Source organism: Epinephelus fuscoguttatus, linkage group LG3 (assembly GCF_011397635.1).
Source record: "Epinephelus fuscoguttatus linkage group LG3, E.fuscoguttatus.final_Chr_v1".
Classification (NCBI taxonomy): Eukaryota; Metazoa; Chordata; class Actinopteri; order Perciformes; family Serranidae; genus Epinephelus; species Epinephelus fuscoguttatus.
Window position 1 is genome coordinate 40,660,850 of NC_064754.1, and position 17,181 is coordinate 40,678,030.

The window sequence follows — 17,181 nt, forward strand, 5'->3', positions numbered from 1 at the left end:
TAGAAGACATGTTCCCTTCAGTTTGTCATGCTTACTCTGATTTGTGCTGGCTGTGCATATTACTGTTTTTCATTATGTATACATTAAAGGAATATTCTGAAAGATATATCAGATATTAGAATAATAATATAGAAGAAAGAAACAAAACCAAAGAAATCCCTTTTCAATTTCATACGAACTTTTTATTTATCAACAGGTTGTCAGCAGAACAACAAAGCTGTACTCAAATACATTAAAGTTTTATAAATATATCAATAAATATGTTGAGCACATAATTTAAAGACATATAACAGTTATGCAGTTTTACAAACAGAAGCAGCTGAATGACAGCAAACTGGCTGCAATGCACACAAGTAACATAAAAACAAGCACAGACTTGTTAATAAATAATATGTTTGATACAAACATAACATTGATGATTAAATCCTATTGTCATTTTCAACACTTGATCGGGACATTCAGCAGTCTTCTGGTGTTAAAATGAAATGAGTGTTGGTGACAGCAAATACTTTTTGGTACTCTTCATTCGTCTTCAAACAGCTGAGACTCATGAAGCAAATCTCTCCCGGTTTGTTCAGCGTTTTTTGCTGCAGAGAAAAGGAACAGAAAAGAATTAATTTGTGCAACTCTGCCATTTTCTGTTACATTATCCGCTTACATCCTGACACTAGACTATTTTGAGCGACCTTATACTGTTTGATTGACCAGAACTTACTTGGCCAGGATCCTGTTAATCACTTTCTTCACCCAGGGAGCTTCGGGGTCAAGGCAAACTTCTTGGCCTGTCCTTTTCAGAGTGGCACTGTAACACCAAGCAAAAACCAGAGATACCGTCAACACAGGTTGATGAAGCTGATGAGTGAGAAAGACAGAATCTCAAAGAATAAACATCTGCACTGTCTAGATGGGTTGAAGGCTTTGAAATGAGGTCTTACATGATCTCAGTCTCATCGCAGTGGGAGTTTGCAGGTATCAGCTCCACCTTCTCAATGTGGCGACCAATAGGTTTGCTCTCTGTCAGGATACAGCGGCAGTGCAGCTCCACTCCTAGACTCCCTGTTAAGATGATAGGACATGTGGTCACAAAGTGCAATAAGTGTGTTGCATTGAGCAAAAGAGAGCAGCAGAATGTGCAGCAGTGATTGTTCAAATGCAAAACTGAAGAGAGAGTAACTTGATTAACAGCATAGCTCAATATTGCTGCATTGAATTATCATAATCTTACCTTCACTGACAGCCAGGAAGGCCAGGAGCACCGCAATGGAGATGACAATGACTCTGCTGCTCATCATTTTGCCTTTAGATATTTTGCCACAATTAATACAAAAAAAGAAGAATGCCTTTCAGAAAGTCGTCTGATGAAGTCTGAATATAAAAGTGAAGAATGAGCTTTTTATTCTTCTGAGTTCCTTTTCTCCTTAACTTTTCCTTTTGTTGCTTCAGCCACCTTCTCGCTCTGCTGTTTGAATCTAGTGCTGGAGAGCAGAGTCTCTGCTTTTATAGCGGATCTCCTGGAAATGACTCACTTCCCTGACTGAGGAGGGTTGCGCAAGCTGGGACTGTCAGCATCAGAGCGGGAATTTTACAGTGTAAGGTAGCTGAGTGACACCTCTGATTTATCAGGAGGGCTCATTTGTTAACATTTGATTGGTCACGAATGCAGAGGTGACACTTGGAAAAATACAGTGACTAAAAAGGTCGTAATGAATTCATTAATGACAGGAGTGCTTGAGACAAATTCTTTGTATATTGGATGGCTGCCGACAGTGTGTTGCACCACTGCTCACACTGAGCTTATCTATTCATCGAGTGACAACTGATTCACAGATGGCATGTGAGAAAATTAACAATTACTTACGATCCGTGAATGAGTGGCTGACGAATCCAAGACTCAGGTTTTATCATCAGAAATTTCACCCTCAGGATGGAGATTTTTTTTTTTTTTTGTACCAGGACTCCATTCATGACCTTTGAGTTGGCGTGTCTGTCACATACTCACACAGCTACTTGTTGTGTTTTAGTAGCTGTCTACAGCTGGACATCTACTAAAACACAAGTTCAAACACACTACCCTGCATGCACTAACATGCTTGTTGCTGTTAAAGCTCAAAATCTAGGGGATCTAGGGATCTAGTAGTAAAAACGGAATCTTCTCCCATGTGGCAAACGTGCAGGAGAACAATGGTGGGTAAGTCAAAAATGCAAATGACCCTATCTAGGGCCAGTGTTTGGTTTGACCATTCTGGACTACTGTACAAAAAAAAACATGGTGAACTCTGTGTAAGAGGCTGCATATGTAGATGTAAACGCATGGGCATAGGCCCCGCCGTCCTCCCGTATTAGTATTTTCCCGTAAATCTCCCATATTATAATATAATTTTAAAAAAAGAAAACATTCCTCTGCCTCTCCAAACTGAGCTCTGTCACTAGCCTCGTGAGAACTGCCACCTGCAGTAGCCTGGGTGGCAGTTGTCGTGAGGTTAGTGTCGACAGCGGGTCTGGTTGACAAGTGGCTATTTTAGATTTCCTGTACACCCAGGGACGGGTTTTGCTATGGGCAATGTGGGCGACTGCCCAGGACGCAATCTATGTGAGGGCGAGCGCCCTCCAAAAAAAAACCCAAAACAAACCAAAACTCACCAGTTTTCTAGACTACTGCTCATTTCCACGTCAAGTTAGTGGAGTGGGCGCTGGGGCGCCCCTATTATCACGTTTCAACCAGCAGCAGAAAGGAAAGGCGAATCCTGGCAGTTGTGGGTTGAATGGGGGTCACAGACAGGAATACGGCGGAGGCTCATAGTGCTCTGCGGCGCAAGATAACGGCTTACCGGCGACAGAGAAGTCCGACTCCAGGTCCAGTAATTTCCTCTTTAGTTGGTGTCATGACTGCCCAGTAGTACCTGGACAACCGAGCCGTGGCGGCACACAGGTATGTGGCATGTCAGAGGAGAAACAAGCCGTTCACATTATTCTTTGTGGCAGGTAACGGCCCACAAACCTCACCACACTTTAGGGACTGTTCTTTACTTATGGAGGGACTGTCAGGGGAGGAGGGTGGCTGGTTGATTTTTATTTCATTTATTTATTTATTTTATTTTGATCCCCCCCCAATAAGTAATTAAGTAAGTAATTAATCAATTTAAGGTGTAAATGTCTTAAATATTAAAGCAAAAGTCCTTTGTTACTTTCACATTGTTATGGGGGAGGGGAAGGGGTGAGCAAATGCACATGTTCTAAATATTAATTGCGACGTGTGCTCTGTTTGCCCCCTGAAATCTATGCAAATGTATAAACAGGTTATTTGAAGGTCCCAGTAACACAACAGTTCACAGTTTCAGGTAATTATAAAGTAATGTAAACAAAGTTATGAATATCATATAACATTCTGCCAATAGATGCCCCTACATTCTACACACTATACCTTTAAGAAATGCAGTGTTTTCAACTCCATCCCAAAAAAAGTACAATCCACAAATTTGAATTATGCAGTTATAATAAGTGAACACACCTCAAAGAGAAGCTTTTGACATTTTGAACCCAGTTCATGCATTCCAGATGTAAAACACATTATTGCAGGGCAACTATTACACTCATCAAAATCATCATATAATGCTGGCTCACACATCTGACATTCCTACAGAAACAACAGACGCTGTGCCAAAAACTTTCATGGGACCGAGGCCTGATGCAACTTCAACATGCCCAAACACATCTGCCCGTACGTCATGTCATGCACTCTGACAAAGCAGAAGGAAGTATGGAGAAACTTCCAAACTGTAAGGGCTAATCTTGCGGTCGTGACACACTAACCATGCAGTTGTTGCCTCACTTAAATAATACGTGCTGATTCAAAGATTTTATATGGGAGACACAATTATGTCTGTTAAAAGTGTGACAATTTTTATTGGAGATTGTCTTTATAAACAGGAACTAAATTAAATCTCAGCAAGGCCAATAGTTATGACCAGAATTCATAGAGAACCATGTCCTTCTATGGTCATCTTAGACTTTAGGGAAATGAAAACCAGATGTGAGTATCAGATTTGGTTAAATACAGGATGTGATGAACTTTGGTGGAAAGTTTCTAATACACTGCTGTCACTTTTAGGACACATATGAGCATCACAAGGTAAATTTGAGGGAGGATCAAGGTCATATGTGTTCTAAAAGTGACAGCGGTATATCAGAAAAATCCTCCCTCAAATTTACCTTGTGATGCTGGGGGCAGAGTGCGAATATATATCATTCATATTTTTAGAATGGAAAATATGGTGAAGTGAGAGGTGTTGAGGATGTGCGTATTCATAGCATGTCATATTTTCAGGTTCGTACTAATGGCAAGACAAATAAAGCAAACACTTTCAGCCTGTAACAGATATGCAAGGTTTCATTTTCTAAAGCACGATCAATTTTACACACACATACACACACACAAACACACACAAAATAGAGGAAACAGGGTCTGTAGCATCATGAGTTCATAGGGGAAGTATGATGACTTTTTTTATAGCATGATCCATAGATGTTTGGATATTCCAGAACTTCCCATTGACCTCAGCTAAAACTTTCAATGTTGCAGACAAGAAACCCACTTCATTATTGTAGATATTCTGTGGCTAAAACAAAACAGCTGACCCTGCATTGTCATCATGATATATCGTTTACTGTAAAAGCATGTTACTATAAAATAAATATCGACAGTGCAGGCAGTGCGGTTGCACGTAGAGAAAGCGGGCCCTTGCAAGTGATTCAGATTACCACCTTGGAAATATACCTGTGTTCAAAGAGGAATGACATAAAAAAAGAATATTATTAATTTAAAATCGGTGACATTTGCTCTATATGTCCTAAAAAAGGCAAACCATCCATGGTTTTATTTTTATTTTTTTATATAGTTAGTAGCTATCTAACACAAGATTACATGTTTAAAGACCAATCCCTGTTCTGCAGGCATTCATGGTTCCCTGGCAATGTTGTTTTTATTTTAGAATGTTGATTGCATTTTTATTAAATGTTATCATAAAAAAAATGATGAAAAAAATCTAAAACTAAACTAAATCCAGTTCAGCAAAAGTGGGTTTAGAGCCGAGAAAATACCAAACAAGAGCAAAAATAACAACAACAAATTGCTTTGCGACTACTTTGGCACATATTTCCTTATTTAGCATTGGTAAAACTTGGCATAACACTGAGTAGTGCATTAAGTTGTTGCATCCACCCAATTGCCTGAAAAAGTATTGGAATTGTTGGTATTTGCAACCCATGGATATGTTACACATTATTATAAAGCAGATATGCTGAAACTTTTCATGTGGTTAGGTTTAGGCAGAGAAAACACTTGGTTATGGCTAGCCAAAGATCATGCTCTGGCTTAAAATACTCAGTTTTGATGGCACAATCCCCGCTGGAAATGCATGAATGTCTTGGTAAAATATACCCGCTTTATATGCTGCTATCACGGCTGAAAAGCAGCAATGTCTCTTATAAAAACAACTGTATCTTGTGGCACTATCCCCGCTGAAAAAACAATGACGGACCACTAAAAAACATCCATGTTTGGTTAAAAAGTAGCTGTAAGCACAGCAATGACTATCAGTCTTTTTGATTGTTGGTCTCAAACAGTGGTCTGCAGCTTGGCAGGTGTCTCGCCTAGTCCCCTCCACCTACCGATGACAAAGTCAGTTCATACCTCACTTTATAAATGTTAATATGATTCATATGAAACGTGCAAATGTAATGTATTCATGGCTTACAGAAACGTACAATACCAGCCATAGATGTAGATATTGGGAGAGACATATGGGACACATCCCTCTCAATATTTAGAACATGTGCATTTGTCCCTCCCAATGAAAGCTGCAGAGGACTTTTATTTTGACAAAATGAAAGGCATTAACATCATAAATTGATGGAGAAAATGCACATACTGGTGCATAGAAATTCACCAGAACGCAGAAAGTGTTTGATGCTAAAAACATTCAGAGGAGAACACCCTCCTTGTTTCATATATGCTCCCCCTCCCTGCTACCAGTGTTGGAACGAAACCTACAGCCTTGATACCAACATTTTCTTCTGTCGCCTGAGCTGGTTGCATAGCATTCCAGAGTTAAGTATTGGTAGAGTATAATGTTGCACATTTAAAGGGAGGCTGCTCTGTTTTGAATGGCATTCTGCCTGATAACATTTACTATCATCGCCTTATTATAAAATATGGTTTAAACACCAAACATATGCAGATGCACACAAAACACCACACACTGATACTGAATACGTAACACTGAAACAGGCACTGGGAAAATCAGGAATGAATCATGAACTTGTCACCGCCCACTCTTCCTTTTCTTGTTTTCTTTTCTAGTGTGTCTGAGAGGTAAGTTGATAGGTATGCTTGAGTGTTACTGTGGCGCTTTAGTGTAAGCATGCTCCACTGAAATATGTATACAAAAGCAAACAATAAGTTTCAGCTGCGCTATTGTAAATATTGATGATACAGAAGGAACTAAGATGCAGTCAGCCTCTGGGGATTCCAGGAAATATCACGGAGTTTTTAGATTTACAAACAGCTAGAGGTTGAAGGTTGATTGCCCCCCCCCCCTATTGGGGGAATCTATCTGATCTATCTGTGGGTGGGAAGCCCTGCAGGAGTTTACATTCCACATGTGTGTAACCGTGTCTCTCTGACATTTAACATCATGCTAGGACAAGTTTGCAGGCTTGTCATAACTTACACCTATATGACAGAGATATGATGATATGCACAAATGCTCTCAACCTTACTCTTGCATGTGCAGCACATAAGTATTATTGTTTTTAGCTTTTGTGTTACACAGCATATATTTGCATTGAAAGTAATAACTCAAATCTTTTATTCTTTTTCTTTTATAGGATTGTACCCATTATCTACATGTTGTTATTCCCAGAAAATAATCTGTTACTTTTATGTGTTTGCTTAAGGAAGAACAAAAGCAAAGTTGCTCTGGGATGTTGCAAGGCTTTTTGAGGTTACAAATCAGAGCAGGGTATTTCAAAATGCTCAGACACAATGGAGACAGAGAAGACAATCACAGTTAGTCACTTTGGCACAAGTAATCAGATTGCAGATAACTTCCTGCTAAGTGGCTGCAGCTGCAACAACACAGAGCCAGTGTTAATAGTAGTTGGAAATTAAAACCATAAAAAAAAGTTTCCCAGGCTTGCTGTGGGGTACAGTAGAGAAATACTAGTAGTCTGCTTGACACAAACATGCAAATTTCAGATTGCTGCTAAGTGACCTGACCTTTTCATAGGAAATCTGTTTTTGCAGGAAAACTGTTCTCTTTGTTTTCTTGAAAAACAGCAACTTAAAATTTCACACAGGCTTGTTAACTGGAACCAGTGCAGTGAGTTCCAGTAAATATCATATATAAAATACTTCCTGAAAAAAACAAAGCATGAAAAAAAAGCTGAATCCTATGAATCTAAATAACCACTAATTAATGAGATTTTTTTTCTTATGGGAAACAATACTAAACGTAGTTCTTTACTCCAAAACTAATGCATCCTTCTTTTCTCTCCGGTACTGCTAATGAAAAAAAGATTGGTTCCTTGAAATAAGGGGAGGGACAAATGGTATAAGAGTAGAAACAACTGCAGAGGGAACAGCTGAGCTTTAATGTTTGCAGTCTACTGACTAATACCGTTTCTTATGAATTAGATTGTGTCTCTGACTTCAGCTTCAGAGCAAATATGTCTATCATTACTATTGTGGCACTCCTGGTTCTCCTGACAATCCCTGAGGGTGAGTCTAATCTGTCATTTGCTTTTTAAATCGGAATAGTTTCGTCCCAGTATGAATGCCTCGCTCTCTTTGCTGCCAGCATCCATGCACTCTGTGATTTGGGTCAAGTGCCTGTTTGAGATCTGCATTTAGCAATCAGCAGTTTGCTTTGCCTTGTTTCTGTCCAGATAATTGACATCCTTCTCTGACCTCTTACAACCCCAGGTAAAAGTCTGGATCATCCACTGGTCCAGAGATGTCGATGCCTCAGCAAGGAGAGAAAGCCCATTGGTCGTTACATAGGACAGGTGGAGGTGAACCCGCCCAGCTCCCACTGCAAGGACACTGAGATTATGTGAGTGCTGGGGCCAAAGTTCAACAGTTGTTCTGTTAATCTGTACTCACAAAGCATGTCTGAGGTGTTTATCTGTGTCTTAAAGGGACATTCCTTTTTTTTTTTTTTTAAAGTTGGGTTGTACGGGGTATTCATCCATAGCCAGTGCATTACATACAGTAGATGTCCGTTGCTAGGTCCCTAGTTTGGAGAAGCACGCTAAAGTCCAACACAGAGACTAAGCAATGTACAGCTATGGATGGGGGCCAGCACCAAAACAAATTTTAGCTACCTACCTAAAAAGAAAATCAATATCAGTGTAAATGTACGCTATATTGAGAGCATTTTCAGCACCTTACCATTTAATCAGACAGCCCATTCCAGTGGGGAAGTCATTAACGGCTTCAGTTCCACATCCATGCTCTGGTAAAAGCAGCCAGACTCTATTGACAAAAACAGTCATTTTAGCTCGCCAAACACGAGAGCTGCTGGTCTACTGCTGCTTTGATCAGTTAGTTTGTTTGTGTTAATGTGTGACTTTTTTGAATCCACACAACCCCTTTTAATAGCCAAAGTCACACAATAACACAAACAAAGTAACGGATCGAGGTGGCATAGACCAGCGGCTCCTGTGTTCACTAACGTTAAATCACCGTTTTTCTCAATGGTGTCTGGCTTCATTTTCCAGTTGGAAATCGCTGCGTGACAGCAAAGTAAAGCGATGAAAATATTCTCAATATAGCGTCCAATTAGACTGATACTGATTTTTTTTAGGGGCTTTTTAGGTGGCTAAATTACATGTAGTTGCTGACCCCTCCACAACAGTACATTGCTTAGCTTTCATGTCAGATTCCAACCTGCTTCTTCAAAACGGGGGCATAGCAACTGACATCTACTGTTTGCAATACACTGACTATGGATAAATACCTCATACAACTCCAAAAAAATCTGAACTATCCCTTTAATGGGTCAGGTGTAAAATAACTAGGTCTTAAGGGGAATATTCCTGCAGCTGATGACTCTGACCTGTCTTTGATCCTGCAGTGCCACTCTTAAAAAGGATGGGCAAAAGATTTGTCTGGACCCTGATGCTCCTTGGGTCAAAAAAGTGCTTAAAAAGACACAGACTAGGTAAGTATATCTTTACTCTATTTTTGTGAATGTGGATAGATTAGATGAGAACAGACCTCATATGAAACAGAGGAATTTAGATTATTCATGTGGTACACAGATGATAGCAATATGACAGCACAGTCTCTGGCATGTACGTACACAAGGGGATTTTATTGGTTTAGTGTTGACCCAAAGGCAACTTTTTTTTATGCCTTTTATTCAGTAAGTTATTCGTTGTTTACATGGTTAGTCACAGATCAGGGAAAGATGAGGATGTTGCTGAATTTAAGTCCCCTTAAGTCACTTTTGCTTAACATTCAACTTTCCAGGAAGGTGGTTAACTATTAGTCACTAAGTGGCTCAGTGTGTTGAAAACAAGTGGCGGCAGCTTCCTCACAGACACCAACTGAGGAAAAGTCCCAGTCTTATTCATAAAAACTTCCTCTAACTTAGGAAATAAAAGCAAAGTTGAAATGATTAAATTCCATTTGAAGCCATGGTATTGAATTAGTTGCTTGTTTGTTTGTTGAATTTGCGTTTTTACGTTGTGTTTTTTTTAATCAATTCAGCAATTTCATATTTTGAATTAATGTCATTGTGATCATATAGTGAGCAAATAATCATCTGCCACCAATTCCATATTCAGTATGAGTATAGATGATTGTCTACTCTATAACGTACTTTTTTTCTCTGTAGGCAGACATCTTGAAAAACAAACCCTTTACAGATTTGGCTAAGAGGGAGAGAAGAACCTTTTGGATACATCTTCATCACCACTGAAGCTCAAGGTGGAAACATGGATTGCACTAACAGAGCACAGAGAGAAAATGTTTTTTAATGGGAAAGCTTCAAGTGGCAGCTGCAAGGTTGACCATCTACCCAACTTTTCCATTTCCTGTGTCAGCAACAAATAAAGGTGTGGTGACACAAATCTAGGTTTTGAGCAATACGTTAAACATTGTATGTCTACTCACTTTATAAGAGCTATTTTTGTAAGCAATTAAAAGAATTGTATTTCAAATTGTATATTAAATGTATTTTTTTTTAAACTGTAGGGTAAATGCACAATATAATTAGTATATTGGTTTGTTGAGCAGACTGCAGGACAGAATGAAATTCAAGTGTGGTGTCAGTGTATGATGTGTTTTATGTATCAGCTTTGTTTGCAAGTTTTCTATTCGCAGATTATAGATTATATACAATAGTTATTTCTAATCATCAAAATCAAATGTATGCATGTCTTCAAAAAACACGCATATACATTTTCAGATTAAGACAAATTTTTTGAATACATTGTAGCATTAATTATAAACCAATAATCTGTTAATGTCTCTCTCAGTCATTATATTGGTTACACTTTATATTAAGGTACACACATGCACCATTAACTAGTTTCTTATGAGCATGCATATCAGTAACATATTGGCCTTTATTAGTCATTATCAAGCACTTATTAATGCCTTATTCTGCATTACCATATCTGACAACTACTAGGCCAGAGTTTCTAGTAAGCGTTTTTCCTCAATAACCTCCTTATTACTGCTATTTGAGGGGAAGTAAGAAAGTTGTTGTACATGAATTACAACCTCAACGTGCTTTACTCAGTATGGGCCAGTCATTCTCCATTAATGAGATTTAATAAATATGATATATTCTAATATACAAAACAAAAAACTATAGGTGTTAAAACTGTCCAAATAAGTCTTTCTTACTCAGAATGTGTTGCCTATTCTTGAGTGAGGTCTCGCTCACAACTAATTCACTAGCAGTCTGACACTTATGAACCCACATGTTCCCTATTCTGAAGTTGCTTCCTCTTCACTTTTGGTAAATCTTTGATAGCACAATACTACTGCAATTACATGATAGGGCATAACATTGTTTGATATGTTTGGAAAAAAAATGTGTGCTGCGTTTGTTACTCTACCACTGAATGAGAATAAAGAAGAATAAACCATAAAGTAACACTTTCCTTGAAGGTCATGTCTGTAATGCAAGCATGTTCAGAAGACTTTATAAATGTTTGTAAATATAGTGGTGGACTATAATAAATTCAGCATCCATCATGCTTCATATCTCCATACCAAAGTGGCAACAGTGTTTGAAAGTAGAATCTGAGTCCTGTGTTAAAGCACATTATAACTACCATCACTTCAGCCACTTACAAAGATACATGGACAACTGCTCTAATATATCAGAACAGTACACATTCTAAGTTTCTGAAACTGAATAATGTCTTATAAACAATAATACACTATGGTAGGGCTTTGTGAGCTTTAAGTGAAGTGACTGTATATAGCAACTGTATGATACTATTATACAGTTATGAGGATTTATGAGCTGTATCTGCTGGCTGCACATAAAAACAGCAATTATCAAAGCCATCTTTATTTTCCAGTTTTGGAATACTGGCTGGTCAGTCAATTTGCTTTTCACATCGAACATGTTATAAAAAAAACGCAAAAAAGCTAAACAAACAAACAAAAAACAAAACAACATACAAATAAGGCACATGCAAATGTGTCATCTTTCCGTGGAAAAATGTTTAATTTTCTCTGTTGACTTTACACTTCTTTGTGTTTTGGGGGATTATTAAGCATTTATAAAGAGCCTTATAAATGCATTATAATGTCTTATGAATTTGCTTATAATGCGTGATATGGTAAATGGATGTGCATTTGTATGATCCCCTTCTAGTCTTTCGACCACTCAAAGCACCTTTACACTACTTATCACATTCACCCATTCACACACATTTACATACTGGTGCCTGTGGCTACCACACAAGGTGTCACCTGCTGCATACACACTCAGCAAATTGGGTCTCAAAATCTTGCCCAAGGATACTTCAGCATGCATACTGGAAGAGCCGGGGATTGAACTGTCGATTTTCTGATAAGTGGACAACCCGCTCTACCTCCTTAGCCACAGCTATGACCTTAATAGAAAGCATTAACGACCATATTTATTGAATGTTATTAAGGGAAAAGGTGACACTACCACCTTATAAGGCCCATACTGAGCAAAGCATATGGAGACTGTACTTGTAAATGTACAGCAACTTCCTTACTTCCCATCAATAAGCAGTAATTGGGAGGTTATTGGGGGGAAAGTCTTAATTAATGGCCTAGTTGTAGAAAGTGGTAGGGCAAAATAAGACATTATTAAGTGCTTCATATGACTGATAAAGAACCAATATGCTATGAACATGCACTAGTTAATAATGAGCATGTGTACCTTAATATAAAGTGTTACCACTTCATGTTTTAAGTCATGATTCAAATCCAAGATTTTGTCAAAACAGTTGATTTTTCTCTGGTTTTGTAGAACATCTAGCAATAAAAAGAAATGATGTTGAAAAACATAACATAATGTAGACTTTTTTATACAGTATTTTAAATGTTGCCCAGTGTCACATTTTTCTATCTTTGAATTTATTATGCCACATATCCAAATATCCAACTAGGCTCTTTGTGCAAACCAAGTCACATCAACAATAATGATAAAACTCTGTAAATGGAAACCAAACACAATATGTTCAATTTGATTAAACGTGACATTTTCAGACTAGACTCCACATTAATCTCACCTAGAGGTCAGACATGATCTCTGATGTTGTCTCTTGAAAGGGCACACACAGTAACTCACCAAATGCTGTTTTCAGAGAATTTTTTTCCCTTAAAGGTCTTTCTTGAAGAGCACTGTCTCAACAAACACATCTCAGCCCCTTCACATTTTGTAGGTCCTGCATCATAGAGACAAAAACATTGGCCTCTCCACTCTCTTCTGCTTAGTTTTTAGGGTTTTTTCTGTTTGTGATGGTGTAAATACAATTAAATGTCCTGAAAATACAATTTGGTATACAACATTTTAAACAAGGTTTCCCTGGTTGTATTATGTAGAACAGGGTACCGGCGGCATCAGATTAAAATTCTCAGTGGCAGGACACCGCCACCTCTTGGACAAAGATGTACACCATCAGGACTATAATGTTTTTGTGTGGCTGTAATACACTCCTTCATCCCTCATTAGCAGCTGACATTGCATGACTTTAGTGGAACATTACCCTAAAATTAAACAGTCTTTCATCACTTACAAGGAAAACAGGTGTACCTAATCATGAAAAGTGAAACAACAAGCCAACAGCAACAGCTCAATGCTGTTCCCGATCCAGCTATCAGCGAAGCAATCTCAGTTCATAAGTGGTGTTGTTTCTGGCAAACGGCACTGTTTAGTTGTGATGTTGTTTATTTAAAAGAAACTGAACTGGATTGGTATTATCTATTTCCATTTAATATCTATGATAGAAATAGTTAGAATCATTAAAGTCATCCCATTGATGCTTCGAGCTGTCATTTATCTACTGCAAAGCTTATAGTTTACTTAAAACCTAGTCCACGTTTCACCCACTTTTTTTACTGTAACTATGTCAGACCACCAATGCGTACATCTTTACTAAACCATATTATTTTATATTCAAGTGAGAATCCCAGAATTTCCAAACATACTAACTAAATACTGCAGTTCATTTCAAATTTACCAACTTCTCCTGTAGCTATGAGATATTACCTCCAGCAAGTCCATCCACATGCTGGGGAGAAAAGGAAAAAGAAGTTATTAGGATTATTGAAACCAGAGAGATGAACATCATCAACATCTACCTTCTCTAACATTCCCTTGGGGGCAAAAACAAAGAATGGCAATTATTCCAAAGAAAAGAAATCAATTCTATTGTAGAATGGAAGGCAGATAAAGGAGTAAAATTAAGAGTGCCTTGAAATTCTAGTTTATATTGAGTTAACAAAATATAAAGTACCTTCCAATGTCAGCTAGCTCTTAATTCTTGCCTAGCAACAACTTTCATTTCAGATGCAGCAACTCCTGAGTGTCACCATCACCTGACTCCCATGCCCACTTGCACGCCTGTTTTCCATTTGGTTATAAGCTTAGTAGTTAGCTATTTATACCAGGCCTTTCCCTTCGTTCCCTGCCATTGTGGTCCACTTTTTGTCTCTGCCTGCTATTGTTTGCCTGTTGAAATAATAACTAATAATTAATTAATAGTTTAGTATTATAATTATTATAATAATTATTATAATTATTATTATTATTATTATTACAGCACCTTTTAAAACAACCATTATAAAGTGCTTCACACACATGGACGGATAAAAGAAAGCCGAAAACAATTAAGCTCAAATTCATTGTCAGCAAGTAAAAGCGCACATAAAAGAACAGATGACATAGGAAACAGATGAAAAAAAAATATATTAAGAAAAATTAAGAAAAAGCCAGATGGTAGAGGTGAGTTTAAAGAGACAATTTAAAAGAGGACAGTGAATTCTCTTGTCTAAGTTCCTCAGGTGAGCTATTCCAAAGGGTTGGAGCCCTAAAAGCAAACTCTCTGTCACCCTTATCAGAAGACCTCAGGTTACGGGATGATGAGTAATGATTTATAAGCTCAGCCAGGTAGCTCGGTGCCATACAATGGAAGGCCTTAAAAGTCAAGACTAACATTTTAAAATCAGTTCTAAAACAGACAGGCAGTCAGTAAAGGGCAAGCTAAATAAGAGGAGATATGACCATGCTTATGTGATTTAGTTAAAAGTCTGGCAGCTGCAATTTGGACACCCTTGAGTCATGTTTTGGTTAAGGATAACTCTTTGAGGTTCATTAAATTTAATAAAAAATCTAATTGTAGCAATATTTCTCAAATGGAAAAAACACAACTGGGCTAGCCTATTTACATGGGACTCGAGACTGAGGTTGTTATCAAAAACAATCTCAAGGTTCTGAAGGAACAAGATGTTGAGCTAGAGCTCCAAGTGCAGGCAGATCTTGTCCTCAAGTGTGTTGAGGGCCTACAATAGGGTTTTCCATTTTAGAGGAGTTTAACTGAAGAACTTTTACAGCCATCCAATCCTTAACCATGGCAAGGCAATAATGCAGTGATGATAATTAAGCTCCTTCAGAAGGTTTGCAGGACAAGTACAGCTGAGTGTCATTTGTGCAACAATGAAATAAAATACCATGCTGTTTGATAATGTGTTGATATGACAAAATAAAAGTGGTCCTACAATAGAGCCCTGTGGCACCCCACACATGGATGATGATTGAGAGGAGACAAAGCCATCAGCAGACACAACAACATTTCTGAAAGAAAAGTATGAAGAAAACCACTGGAGGGTAGTCCCTGAGATACCAACCCATGCTCTCAACCTGTCAATCTTAGTGACAGGTTGAGATGTCTTTTTTGCTTGGGAAGGTTCCTATCTGAATGAAATGAAGTCTTTAAGTGGCAGCCATGATAAGAGCTGGTCAAATTCTCTAAATGCTAAGGTGCTTCAGTGCTTCCTTTGTTATCTCCTTTAGCATAGGGTACATTGGATCATCCTTTACAAAAGTAAAGGAGATAATGCCGTTCCACAGTTCCTTGCAGCAGCAACATTGAAAGTGACTCTCATCAAAAAACATCCACCGCTGCATAAATGGGTAAGTGTAGTCGGATTCTCTTAGCACTGCAGTTGTCTTTTCCTAAGACCTCATGAATTCTCCTTCATATCTTTCCTTGACCTCATGACATTTCCATCAAGGTCAAGACAAAGTTTATAGGAACTGACTATTTGACCACCGTTCTCCTTTTGAGTCCAAACCTTGTTTACTAAGCTACACAGTATCTGTAAAATCACTGATGTATGGTCATCTTGTGCTCAGGAGCAGCTGAAGTAAAATTTTACCTTCAAAACCTAGTCAGAACAAGTCTGGCAAAGTTAGATATTTGGGCTACAGCTGCAAGTAAAAACCTACTTTGGAGATAGGTTCAGTCATTTTGCTGGGTGGACACCACTGGGATGTAAAAGCTGCCACCACCAGCTGGTCTCCTGCATCCTTCAGAGCCTTGCCAAAGTCCTCCTGTAAGAGAGGGAGGAGGAATAAACAACAGCAGATTGCACTGTATGTAAAACAAGGGCTTTCTCCACAACCACTCACTGGATGCATCTGAACATGTTCACACTATTACAGTAAGATACAATAAATGTTTCAGAACAGCACAAAGTATAAATACATAGTTGTGCTGCTATGTGTGCTGAAGTTTGCACAAAGGCAGTGACACAATGAATAAAGATTACTGACACTATATTCTCAGAATCCATGTCAGTTATTAGAAGGAAAAAAATACAAGATCAGACACCTGTCTCCTGAGGTCTTACCTGGGTTTTGATGATAGTGATCATTTTGTTGCTTGTCCCAGCCCTTCTCAACACACATACAGCAAGTCCTTTAAAAATGTTCAAACAATTCCTGAATTGTTACAGAGCTTCATGGTGTTACAGAGCTTCATGGTGTTTTTGAAGAAGCTGACGTACAATATATGGATGCATGAACACAATCAGAAGAAAAGTTACTTGCTAGATTTGAGGAAAAATGGTTACAGATATCTTGTTAAAACCAAAATTACAGAGAAATATATACAAATCAAGCACAATAATTGCACTGATGTTATATGTTGTTATATATATTGATGTTAGCTATAGCAAACTCATCAAGGAGTCAAAGGTAAATAAGTTGCACACAAGAATCTTTCCGCTGGCCCTTGAAGTTGGCAGATTTAAAAACATCCAACGGGACAACAGGTTGTGTGAATTATGGGAATCAGGAGAAGTTGAGAATTAATTAACTAATTTTCGTCTGTACTGTCCTTAATATGATAAGATAAGAATATCTGCACTTAATGAAATTTCTGTTCGAAATCCAGAAACATTTCAGTGCACTGACGATGACAGAATGTAATCGTTGTTTAATCTTAATGTCTGTAGGGCTGGCTAACTTTGTTTCTGAAGTTTGGAAAAAACATCAGGGTGGTTTATTAGTACTAACTATAACTTATGTCGCTACTCTGGTTTCTGGTTTCTGGTTTCTCTCAAGTAGCCTACATGTCAGTGACAGGGTAGACACACACATTTTATGGTTCATTCTT

General features: G+C 38.2%; 2 protein-coding genes across 2 annotated transcripts; one reads left to right on the forward strand and one right to left on the reverse strand.

Moving 5' to 3' along the window:
- Positions 1–160: 160 nt before the first annotated feature.
- On the reverse strand, positions 161–1,479 carry cxcl8a (chemokine (C-X-C motif) ligand 8a). Its single transcript, XM_049572726.1, has 4 exons — positions 1,226–1,479; positions 936–1,056; positions 716–802; positions 161–587 (listed from the first exon to the last, which is right to left on the reverse strand). Exons 1-4 carry the CDS (start codon positions 1,290–1,292, stop codon positions 575–577), a joined length of 288 nt encoding a protein of 95 aa, XP_049428683.1. The 5' UTR covers positions 1,293–1,479; the 3' UTR covers positions 161–574.
- A 5,129-nt stretch (positions 1,480–6,608) lies between these two features.
- LOC125886479 (interleukin-8-like) lies at positions 6,609–11,127 on the forward strand. The gene is made up of 4 exons (XM_049572727.1): positions 6,609–7,777; positions 7,982–8,111; positions 9,135–9,221; positions 9,900–11,127. The coding sequence occupies exons 1-4, from the start codon at positions 7,726–7,728 to the stop codon at positions 9,910–9,912; spliced, it is 282 nt and encodes a 93-aa protein (XP_049428684.1). The 5' UTR covers positions 6,609–7,725; the 3' UTR covers positions 9,913–11,127.
- Positions 11,128–17,181: the final 6,054 nt, after the last annotated feature.

What these genes read in the sequence shown, in the direction of transcription:
- cxcl8a (XM_049572726.1), bottom strand. Translation starts at nt 1,292, where the DNA reads ATGATGAGCAGCAGAGTCATTGTCATCTCCATTGCGGTGCTCCTGGCC. An exon ending in CTTCCTGGCTGTCAGTGAAG is followed by an intron (nt 1,057 to 1,225) that starts GTAAGATTATGA and finishes TCATCTTAACAG; the next exon opens with GGAGTCTAGGAGTGGAGCTG. An exon ending in TGCGATGAGACTGAGATCAT is followed by an intron (nt 803 to 935) that starts GTAAGACCTCAT and finishes TTGGTGTTACAG; the next exon opens with TGCCACTCTGAAAAGGACAG.
- LOC125886479 (XM_049572727.1), top strand. Translation starts at nt 7,726, where the DNA reads ATGTCTATCATTACTATTGTGGCACTCCTGGTTCTCCTGACAATCCCT. An exon ending in TCTCCTGACAATCCCTGAGG is followed by an intron (nt 7,778 to 7,981) that starts GTGAGTCTAATC and finishes TTACAACCCCAG; the next exon opens with GTAAAAGTCTGGATCATCCA. An exon ending in TGCAAGGACACTGAGATTAT is followed by an intron (nt 8,112 to 9,134) that starts GTGAGTGCTGGG and finishes TTGATCCTGCAG; the next exon opens with TGCCACTCTTAAAAAGGATG.